Source organism: Labrus bergylta, chromosome 8 (genome assembly GCF_963930695.1).
Source record: "Labrus bergylta chromosome 8, fLabBer1.1, whole genome shotgun sequence".
NCBI classification, from domain to species: Eukaryota; Metazoa; Chordata; class Actinopteri; order Labriformes; family Labridae; genus Labrus; species Labrus bergylta.
This window is the reverse complement of record NC_089202.1, coordinates 23,371,085-23,382,318: the sequence shown is the minus strand read 5'-3', so window position 1 is coordinate 23,382,318 and position 11,234 is coordinate 23,371,085. Positions and strand designations below refer to the sequence as shown.

Below are 11,234 nucleotides of genomic sequence, written 5' to 3'. Positions count from 1 at the left end.
TGTGTGATGACCTCTCACCCTTTAAAAACAACAAGCTAAGCTGCTGCTAGCGTCAGTCACTGAGACATGCTAACTGTGCCAGCAGAAGCACGCGTCTACCAGATTGTATTGCAAAACTACAAACCAAACCTGCTTAGCTACGTCACCTTAGCAAACAATTGGCCTGTAAGTTTGTCACTGGTTAAAGTATTACAGAGAAAATATTTGTATTTGTGTTCTGCTGGCTGGCTGACTGACTGACTGCTGGCTTTAGCCTTACATCTATTCTGAAAAACATGAATTTCCCAAAATGTCAAAGCATCAAACGCACCTAAGCATTTTTTTAAAAAAATTTTTTACCTTTTAGGCAACTAAAACATTCAGTATTTGTCCCAACAGAGTTTTATTTACTGTGAGACAGTGAAGCCTACCTTTTGATAGATTTTCTGGTTTTATTTCTTTAAGGGTATGAGTAAAATTGAGAAATCCTATGAGGGGGGGGATGGAGGGGGCCAGGGGAACCTTGTCTTTGTTTCTACGGCTCTGTAGGGCTTAATTTCATGTCCTTTTCTTACATTCAATCTTTCACAAACACAACAAAACAGTGTGTGAATATGTGAACGGATGCATAACTTGACCTCGTCTGCCCCGAAAGCTCCCCTCAAAACACCCTTCAAAAATGAACAGCTACTTTGTGCTGCAAAACACAAACTCTCGCGAGATAAAGCGACACGGGACGCGTCACTTTGGCTACAAGTCTCACCATGACCAAAGGTAAACTTGCTTCCTATAAATGTAGCGGGATGAGTAGATAAACAGTTACAGTAGGAATATCCTCCAGCCGCTTTAAACTGACCCGGACTCGTTTTCCTGAATATGAGAAGTTAAACCAGGAGCTCTTTATTTCGTAATTGACCTACTTTTACTGTGCAGAGGGAGAAACAACAAGTGCGTTATATAACTGAGGAATTCGTCCCAGTGGAACTTGCACAGTGTGAGCGAGGTACCTGCACAGGTAGTAGCCCTATAAAGCTCACCTGTACAGCAGAGGGGAGCGCGGTGCTGTCTGTCAATGGCTGGAGCTATGGATCTCAGGTTGATGTCCGCGGGGGTCCGGGGCATGTTCTTCATGCTGACACCGAACGAGTCATCGTTTGAGAAGGTGGAAGAAGTTCCTCACTATGTGCAGCAGGTGGGTACACTCTCGCTCTCACTCACTTCAAGCGTTTAGTCATGATTTGTGGCTCCTCGTCTCTGAGTAAGAGACCTGAGTCGACCCAATACGCCTGCAAGAAGTTTGTAAAAGTTGTAAAACATGCATTCAAAAGACACCATTGAACTGCACATTCTGCACAATTTAAGCTGCAAATAATAGCCGATTAATTGCATGATCAGAAACTATATGAATCAAATATCGAGTAATTGTTTTGCAGCAGAAACATTCATTTAGTCTAATGTAAATATTTGCATAGCTTTTGCTTTTAATACATGACAGCGCACCACATTTATATGAGGTTTTCTCTGTTTGTCATTCAGTAAAGCTTAATTGCCTTTTGACCAAATGATTAATCGACGGAAGCCCGAGACAAGGCACATTCATTTAGAAAGCAGATTTCACCTGAAAGGCAAGTCAGAGAGCTTCTCACAAGACATCGAAAGCATCACAACAACAAAGAGGAAAGTAAACATTGACTAGAGCATTTAAAAGTTATTATTACAAACAATAAAAAAAATCAAGAAGAAGACATTTTCAAAATAAGAGTCACAGTGCAGCGACATAGTTAAAATGAAGTAACTTAATGAAAAGCAGCTGGTGAGTTTTCATCCTGGATTTAAAAGACCCGAGAGTTTTCCTGCAGACCTGCAGTTTTCTGGGAGTTTGGTCCAGATTTACGGAGCGTAGAAACTGAACGCTGCTTCTCCATGTTTGGTTCTGACTCTGGGGACAGAGAGCAGACCTGACCCAGACGACCTGAGTGGTCTGGAAGGTTCAGAAAGTATCACAAATGTATTTTGTCTCGGGCCGGATTGTGTCATCTAGTTTAACCTGGTAACTGCAATCTGTCTACTCTAAGTCACAAAAGAAGTCAGGAAGAGGGATATTTAAGTGGAAGATTCTGATGTGACAAAGATTAAAAAGAGCATCAAAGTGTTGTCTAGCACTCTGAGAAATAGTTACAATCTGTATAATACTTTATTATATATTACGTTGTTTTCCCATTATGACCTTAATGAAGAAGAGTCAGAATGACGTCCCACCTTGAGCATCGTGTGACAGCAGCGTTACTTATTGTGGAGACGTTTCATTGTCATGGTGGAGCAGCATGAAAAACTGTGCAAATCCAAGATTATTCATAGACACGGTAGACAAGCTTGTATTTCTAACAAAGCTGAAACTGACTTACTGTTATATACATTATGAACAGCAAAAGGAGCCACAGGTCAAACTCAAACCCAGCTGCCAATTGAAGGACTAAAGCCCCTCGATTGGGTCCGCAAACAAACCTCTAGGCCAGGGGTTCCCAAACGTTTCATCCTGCGACCTCTGAAATAATGCGAGAGACTGGGGACCTTCTCTGTCCTTAAAGAATTTAACATTGTGCACAGCAGCACGCACTAATAGGCCTATTCAAACACTAACAGCCTTAGAATAATTAAATGATTTCAGAGTGTCTGTGTGCATTTTTATTGTACAAAGACCACAGCAGATACCGACATTGTTACAGTCAAATTTTTACTTTCATTTCAGCGCAAACCTCACTTAAGGACTTTTTCATAATAATGGGTAAAATATGCAATTTCAGAAGTCATTTAAAATTTGTATTTGTCTTTGGGAGGCCCTTGCGACCCCCGCCTCCCAGTGTCTGTTTACCCTCACTTTGGGAGCCACTGCACTCGGCCACCAGCGCACCATCACTACTTTCTTTGGGTGTAATGTTGATCTTCTAAATCAGTGTTGCTGTAGCAGATAAGAAAGATGATCCAACAGTGTCCAAACGATCGTCAGTCAAAAGAGGAAGGACTTGATTGGTCACAACATTGTCATTAACATTGTTTGATACGTTAGTCATCATGAGCTGAGTGTGTTGTATGCGTGACGGCGATACAGAAATCTTCATCACATGCGTACAAAGAAAGACCAGAAACCGTCCTTTCTCACACCCTTTCTACCAATCAGGGCTTTTCTACTTCATGTCATTTTTACAGCGTCTCAGTTTTCATTTATTGCAGCAAATGTCTGGTGCAGGTTTCCCAGCACATGTTTGTCATGAGGTTTTATGGAGCACATCAGGGGAGGAGAACAATTACCCCCACAGCAGGAGTCCTTATTATTCACTACCAACCGTGATTAAACAGATTTGTAATAGCTGCAGGGTTTTATGGTGATAAAAAGTCTGCATGGGTGTGTGAGGGCACTCCTGTGACTCAGCACTTTGTCTTTAATTATTCTGCACCGCTGTTGTTCTCTGATCCCAACAGGCCCAATTAATCAAGAAATAAAGCTAAACACACAATCGTCTTATCCTGGAGTTGTTTGGAATTACTGGTTTTTGTGCGAGTTGTTTCCAGGCCCCTCAGCTCGTCACTGATTCGAGAACAAACACAATATTTTCCTCAGACAGCCGTGACAAAAGTTCATTGTCAGCCAGCTTGTTTTCGACCAACACCAGTCGTCCATGACCCAATAAAAAAAGGCTGTTTGGTGAGAATACGAACATCTGGTGCACAAATGTTTTCATGTTGTAATGTAATGTTGAAATTCTGGAGAAAATAATATTATTGGATGCCACAACAAACACTCCACAGGGGATGTAAGCATATTGCAGAATAAAGTAGGACTTATTAAAATGCATGTGAGATCAAAAAGCGACCTTGAAATGTCTTAATTTGACCATAAAATAATAAGAAAGCCAACCCTGAGGGCGTAGCAAGCAAGCATTAATCCATGGAAAGGGTTTTGTTGGACTGGTAGAATGAAGCCTTAGAGCCATTTTCAACTTTTTATCAGACATTATTCTCCATTAGTAGACTACCTATAATACGAGTGGTGAGCAACAGCGGTGTGAAAATGGTCTTCTATTAACATAACAACAGACTACCGCCGCTTGCTGGCTTGGAGAGGTATTTCCTCTCACGCATGTGCAGAACGTACGTGGTGGTTGGCCGTCGGCTGTAGTCTTGGCGGTGTGTTTAAGTGCAACTTTTTGGCCAAGACGTGAGGCGACACCACTAGTTCTTTGCCGTCTGCTTGGTGTGTCAGGGCCTTTAAACCTCTGAAACGTCATTAATGTGCTTTCTGTTAGCATTGTGGTTAGCATGGGGCTTCATGCATACATTTGTGAAATTAATATTCAAAAGTTAACTTTTTATGTTTTTTTTCTTTGCATTGTTAATGTATTTGATATTTAAAACATTCCTCTTCACCCCTTCAACTAAAGCGATCGTCCAATCCACACCAATATAAATATTAAGATGATGAAAATGACATCACAGCGTCTTTGACTTTAACAAATTGCTAGTGGCCAACAAGTCTGTCGAGCCCTAAAGAAGATCATGGAGGACATATAACCTTGAATAAATACAGCTAGAGACACTGAAGACATGGCCAAAGATGCAATGGTGATATTTAAAAAAAAAAAAAAAAAAAAAAAAAACATTACATAAGACGATTTTTCTTTCGCCTCCTTTTTTTTTTGCAAAGCATGAGAATCAACTTTCCGTGCTGAATCATTTGGTCCAAGCTGTCCAAAACGCAGAGCTTCCAGAGGTAAAACTATTTGCTACACGGGAGAGAATAAAGAAGTGAAGGTTTAAGCCCGTCGTCCAGAATGATAATCTCTCTCTCGGCGGGGTTTGGAGGAGGTCTGCCCGCGCTGCTGTGAGCACATTTGTTCGCTGCAGCTTTGCAGTCTGCTGCCAGATGTGGGAGCGTTGCGTGTGATTGCAGGTCCCTGGTGACGCGCTCGTTCTCTGCTTGTGCACACACTTTTCACACACACACACACACACACACACACACACACACACACACAGACACACACAGACACGCACACACACTCACATCGCACATCTGCATGCTAGAGTGGAAGCATTCACATGTGGATATGCACGCGCGCACACACACACACACATGCACACTTCCTCCTCGGCCACCTGCAGATGTGCTCCTCAGTGGCCTCGTCCCGCCCCTCATTCCTCGCTCTCAGCAGGGCCATGTGTCCTGGTTACGACTGCGCTCACTTGGTCAATGGGCGCCTTGGCGCTTCAGCTAACCAGCACGTCTGACACGCCGCTGAAGTCCCAGTCGTGACCTGTTTTCTAACGACGTCGCTCACCAATTGGTTCCATGTTTGACGGACCCATTAAGAGGTTATTACATGTTTCCAGCACAGTTAGAACAGAGGCCTGTCACTGATCACTTGGTTTGGGCTCACCATTTGTTTAGTCATGACAAGTTAGTTACTAAATCTTTTCCTTTCTTTGCAGCTTTTGGTCAGTGGGAATATGACTTTATCACTTCGTGCCAGGAAAAGAGATAAATCATGCGGGACGTAGTGTACAAAAATAGCTGCTGATCACAGTGAATAACATCCGAAGCTTGTTTGTCTCCTGGATCAAACATCTGTCAGCCATATTGCTTCAACGTGTGTTCAAAGTCGAGTCAAAAACTAAAACTGAAACTCTTTAACTTAACAAAAGGACATTTAAGTTAATTCATTAATTAAAGCATGATCCAAAGTAAAGAATAAAAATAATTTCCTCTACCTGTAGGAGTCAAACATTTACTGAAAATAATACAATTTGCGAAAATAATTCAATTGCAGCACTTTTCTTTGTCCTTCCATGAATGGGAACCTTCTTTGTTTTTTTTTTACTTTTTTCACTCAGGATTTTGATTTGAGTTATTTTACATAACTTACATGCACTTTCTTTGTTTAAATTGTGCACCTTCACTTTTTACAATACATTGTCTGAACTTATCGTTGTCAAAGTTATCGACACGCTGATACATTTTAATACCACTAGTTTCACAACAATGCAATTTCTTATCTAAAGCAGTTTTCACACATGCACTCCCTAAAATATTTAGATAATTTCAGGAGGACTGCTCCACATATTCTCCTGACCTGGCTGTTCACATATGCACCTCACAGCGGGAGGCTATCCCTGTCAGACAGGAGGGGGGGCCGGGGGTCTCTTGTGTGAAATCGTGAAGGGAAAAAAACGACGTAGAAGTAGCGGACGAAGCAACAGAGTCCGCTACACGATGCTAAAATGAGAATATTGCTGCAGAAAAAAATAGTAGGGGTCTGGCAGGAGAAACTCCGGTTAAAAAAGGTGGCTGTTTGCGTTCACACATGCAGCTCCTCCGCGAAATATCAGGAGTTTTCAAGGAGTTTTCTGCAAGTGTGAATGCACTATACATGATCAATAGTTTGGAAAAGCTTTCAAAATCTACATATCTTCAGTCATATGTTTAATGAGAGTTTCTGCAAGAGAAAAAAAGAAAAAGAGCAGGAGTGGTCTGTTCAAATTCACAGGTTACCAAAGACTGCAGTCCTCTCTTAAAGATGCAGATGTTAATTTTGTCTTTTACAAACAGATGAAGAGCAGAAGAGGTGACACATTCTCAATAGCACAAAAACCTTGGCAACGATGCCCAGGTATTTATGCACTTTAGAATGTGTCACCTCTTCATGACCTTTTTTCAGACTTTGCAGGAGTTTGCTTAGAATATTTGGTAATAAAAAAGCTATAAATTACTGTGAAAAAGGACATTTGCAGTGTGTAAAAAATGCAGCATATTCACTGTCAGGTACTTGTCAAAGGAAGCTGTCACTCTCCTCTTCCTGGAGCTCTTCAGAAAATGCTGACTTTCCTTTTCAGCGTTACAGCTCGCCTTCCTGTCGTTACGCAGCATGTCCTGTTAAGCAATAGCCGCAAACCCGAGACCATGAGCAGTCAAAACAGAACTGAACTTTGACTTAGTATTAGTGATGTTTTTCTCTTGGTTAAAAAAGCTACAGCCTTGGCAACTACAATTAATGACTAATACAGACAAACCAGTTTTGCAATCATGCTGTATTGTTTTGATTGGTTGAAAACAGGACGTATAGCCTAAGAGATTTGCGCTTGAAAACAGGACGTATGGTCACTCTAACTTAGACTTAGTGTTATCTTTTAACTTGCAAAGAAAATGAACTAAAGAAAACGTTTTGTTAATCACTTTATGATTATACATTTTATTGAAAGAGGTATTTACAATAGGGAAAAATACTTCAAGTATACACAGGAATTATGTGTAACATTTCTGCAAAATTGTACATGTTTAATATTTTGTTGAGATTTTTTATTGACATTATCCCAAACTCAGAAGAAAACTGCATTTTAAATGAAGGTATCACTGAGATTTGTCAGCTGGTCTGCAGGAGAAACACAGAAAACAAGTCAGTGTACTGTTTAGGTTAGCTAATGTTGCATGCAGCTGTTAGCATGAAATTATGTTTTTACAATAAAGATAAGCTTCCCAACATGACAGGGAAATAACTCACATAGCTGACGTGTATGTGGATTGTCAGGAATACAAATGAGGGCAATAAAATCATCAGGGTGCTAGCTATCCAGCTTTAGCTAGCAGCTAGCTACATGCTGTCACCTCTCTACTTAGGTTAATTAGCTTAACATAACCTGGATGACTTGGTAATACTGTTTTATCAGGGAAATTGGAGGTCAATCAGTTTCATATTCTGTACTCTTTCTTTTGTTTGTTCTTGGTTTGCTGACGACAGAGCTCAAAATAATAGTTTGGGTTTTGTTAGCGCTGATGTTCTCTGGAGAGCCGGTGAGATTATTTCTCCCTCCAGCACAGCTCTCCTCTGACCAAGATCTTTTGCGATCTGTGATCTGCCAACACATTGTGGCTTTAAACCTGCTGCTTTTTGCCTCGCAGAGTGAAACAAACATCACGGATCACAACACTTGAAAGTCCTCGAGCTTTTAGTTTATCTGCCAGAACAAATATGCAAGCTGTAGGCTACAGTGAACTGGAGACTGTCTTGTTTTCACAGTATGTAGTTTTGCTGAATCATGATTCCCTGTAAATGTGTGTGTGTGTGTGTGTGTGTGTGTGTGTGTGTGTGTGTGTGTGTGTGTGTGTGTGTGTGTGTGTGTGTGTGTGTGTGTGTGTGTGTGTGTGTGTGTGTGTGTGTGTGTGTGTGTGTGTGTGTGTGTGTGTGTGTGTGTGTGTGTGTGTAGGCCACTCCTTTCTTTATAGGGCTGATGGTGCTGGAGGTGGTCGTGGGCTTTCTGAAGACAGGTACCCCAGCGATTACACTCGGTGATGGACTCACCTCTGTATTTTCTGGAATGATCTCCAGACTCCCCATGTGAGTGTTAAGGCAGCTCTTAGTCAGGTCTCACTGCATTACACAAGAAATTCAACAAGTATAGAGTGGTAAACTTGCCCATTCAAATCCTCCAATGACATGTCAGTAAATCCTTATGTCAATATTTTTAATCCTGGAAGCAAGACAACCAGAGGCCTGAAAACTGACTTGACTTTAAAACATTTGATTTGGCACATTAAAACAATTGGAAAACAGAAAAAGGTAAAGACTCTGAAGATATTTCTTTTACAGGATTTTAAGGAAGTACATATCTCACAATCCATTGCCATTCCAACGAGTCACAACAAACCGAGGTTTAGAGCGTTTATTTCAAAACGTTATCTTTAATGTCATACTTATATTGTTATCAATAATGTTATTGTTGTCATATCGTAGTTCGAGTTTGTTGAAGTTGCCGAACAGCACAAGTTTGCAGGGACTGAAATATTGCCATGGTAACAGCAAGCCGGAGATCGCAAATAAACCATATTTGCGATCACGAACTTGTGTCTCCTACAGGAGCGTAAACCATCGTTTCAATGATGAAACTCAGAAGAAATCGTGGTCAGTCATAGTTGGATGGCTATGGCATTATGACTAATCAAATCCGCTGTGGAGTAAAATGAATTGTTTTTTTTTTACTTCCATTTTGCAACAAACTTAAAGTGCAGACGAGGCAGCTTTGAGGTTCAGTAACGGTCTGAGCCTTTGATATTTGATTCTATTAAAGAAGTTTGTTAAATGTGACAAAGAAGGAGGTTTCTTCACAGGACTCGCTGTTATTTTAAGGTTTGATGTTTCTTTTTTCTTTTTCTTGTGGTGACATGCAGCACAAGATGTTTTAAAAAACGGGTCTTAGTACATCATAAGTTTCAGTAAAACCCGCTCACTGAGATCTGACGCAGAGCTCTGCCCGTCTCCCGCAGGTTGCTGGTGAGAGGCTGTGAGCTGACTGCCTACATGTACGTGTGGGACAAATACCGCCTGCTGGAGCTGCCCTGGGACTCTGCCTGGACCTGGTGGTTCAGCTTCCTGGGCGTCGACTTCTGCTACTACTGGGTCCACCGCCTCGCTCACGGTACCAGCACACGACACACTGTTGTTATGTTTAGTCTTTAAGACCTTCAAAACGTTATGTTGGTATTTATTTAGTCAATAGTTCTATTACAAGACATTCATAGCTGCTAATGACTGGAACTGACATGGAGTTTTGCAAAGCCATCATTACCCAGTGTAGTGCACACACGAGTCAACCCCAATTGTTAAGTCTACCAGCCACAGTTGATAGTAAGTAAAAGTCAAATAGTGATTTGTGATAACAGCTCAGACCGAATCCCCGGTCTTCTGCATGTTTTGCTCTGACACTCAGCCGGCGTTGGATCATTTCTTGTTTTTAAGAAGCAAAACTTTCAGAAGTTCTGTATTTTACTCTTGCCATCATCTACCCAGGGACAACAGATTGAAATGAGTTTATTAGCTAAATCTGGTACAAAGCATCTTTTCTCTTCTGAGAGTAAATGTATTTGGATCAGGGACAATATACAAAATAACACAAGAAACTAAACTGAACTCACACATTGGCAACTTTTTGGTATCAAAACATTTGTGCAATTTAGACACTGTGCAGAAGTCTGCTCCTCTCCTATGTACCTAACTTATGAAAAAGATGTTTCTGTCAAAGCTTCTGTACCTCGATATCATTAAAATATCTGACATTGTTTTGTTTTAAAACATGGAAAATATTGAAGTATCAGACATGATGACAACCTTAATTCAAGTAGGACTAGGTGATATGACCTTTAGATAATATCTCCTGTGTGTGTTTTGTGCTGCGATAAACAAACTCCGTCAGGGTCATGTGTAAAAAAAAAAAAAGGAATTCAGGCTGCATTCTAGAAATGTTCAGGAGTGCATGAGTGAAAATCTTTAAAAAGAGAGAGTAAAGATAACAGCACCACACTGACGTCCTCTCCCATCCTCTGTAACTCGTCCCTCCTGTGACAAAAACAAAAATCTACAAAGGGAGCTGCTGCTGATGAATTGACCTAAAATCCTGATTTAGTTGCCTTCCTCGCAGCGAGCAGCTCTGACGATAGCACACACATCATGCTTTCCTGGACCTTTTGGAGGAAGCAATTATTTTTGAGTTACATGCAGCTGCTCCAGAGCTGTGCACATGTGAGAGGTCGTGGTCTCTGGAGGGCTGTGGTCTTAACCCCCGGAGCTCACTCAGCAACGACATGTATGTAGTCATGGCTTTAGAGCTGCGAGCAACATCCTGCAGCATCACTGTGAAACCAAAAAATACACAACTCAAGCTGCAACACAGTTTTCTGCAGAAGTGGATCAATATTTTGCGCCGTGTGTCAGCTCGTTGATGCACGTGCCAGCTGCTCGCCTGCCACACAGCTCACCGGAAAAGAGGCGTTTATTTGTGGCCAGCACCAATGTTTATTTGTGTCAGTGGCACATCAAGCCGCCCGCCCGCCTGGTCAGCATCGCTTTGGATGAAAGTCCACTGCGGCTGTGTTGGTGTTAGAACCTGGCTAAACACAAACTGTTTGTTTCTGCCTTGGCTGGAAAACAGCTGGCCTCCATGAGCCTGAGGTGAGGGAGTACGCTCCCTCAGGATGCTGCTGAAGGTTGTTTTCACTCTCTTGCACCACTCTACCTCTAACATGCATGGGAGGCGTGCTGGATACTACTACTGTCATGGTGGTGTCTGTTTGTTTGGCTGTCTGAAATTCTCAAGGGACTCTAATGTTGTTCTTTCTGCAGAGAGGCGGTCTAATTAGAGAATTAGAATACAACTTGACGAGGACATCCTGCTTTAGTACATGTCAAAACTAACATGCTGCCTTAAAGAGC

At 41.6% G+C, this 11,234-nt stretch overlaps 1 protein-coding gene across 1 annotated transcript in view; it reads left to right on the top strand.

Annotated features, from left to right (window-relative positions):
- Positions 1 to 736: 736 nt before the first annotated feature.
- agmo (alkylglycerol monooxygenase) overlaps positions 737 to 11,234 on the top strand; it is a 47,796-nt gene continuing 37,298 nt past the window's right edge. Inside the window, exons 1-3 of the mRNA XM_020653602.3 lie at positions 737 to 1,171; positions 8,236 to 8,366; positions 9,293 to 9,444. Coding sequence (XP_020509258.1) covers positions 1,052 to 1,171; positions 8,236 to 8,366; positions 9,293 to 9,444 — 403 coding nt within the window. The 5' untranslated portion in view covers positions 737 to 1,051. The remainder of the gene's footprint in view (positions 1,172 to 8,235; positions 8,367 to 9,292; positions 9,445 to 11,234) is intronic.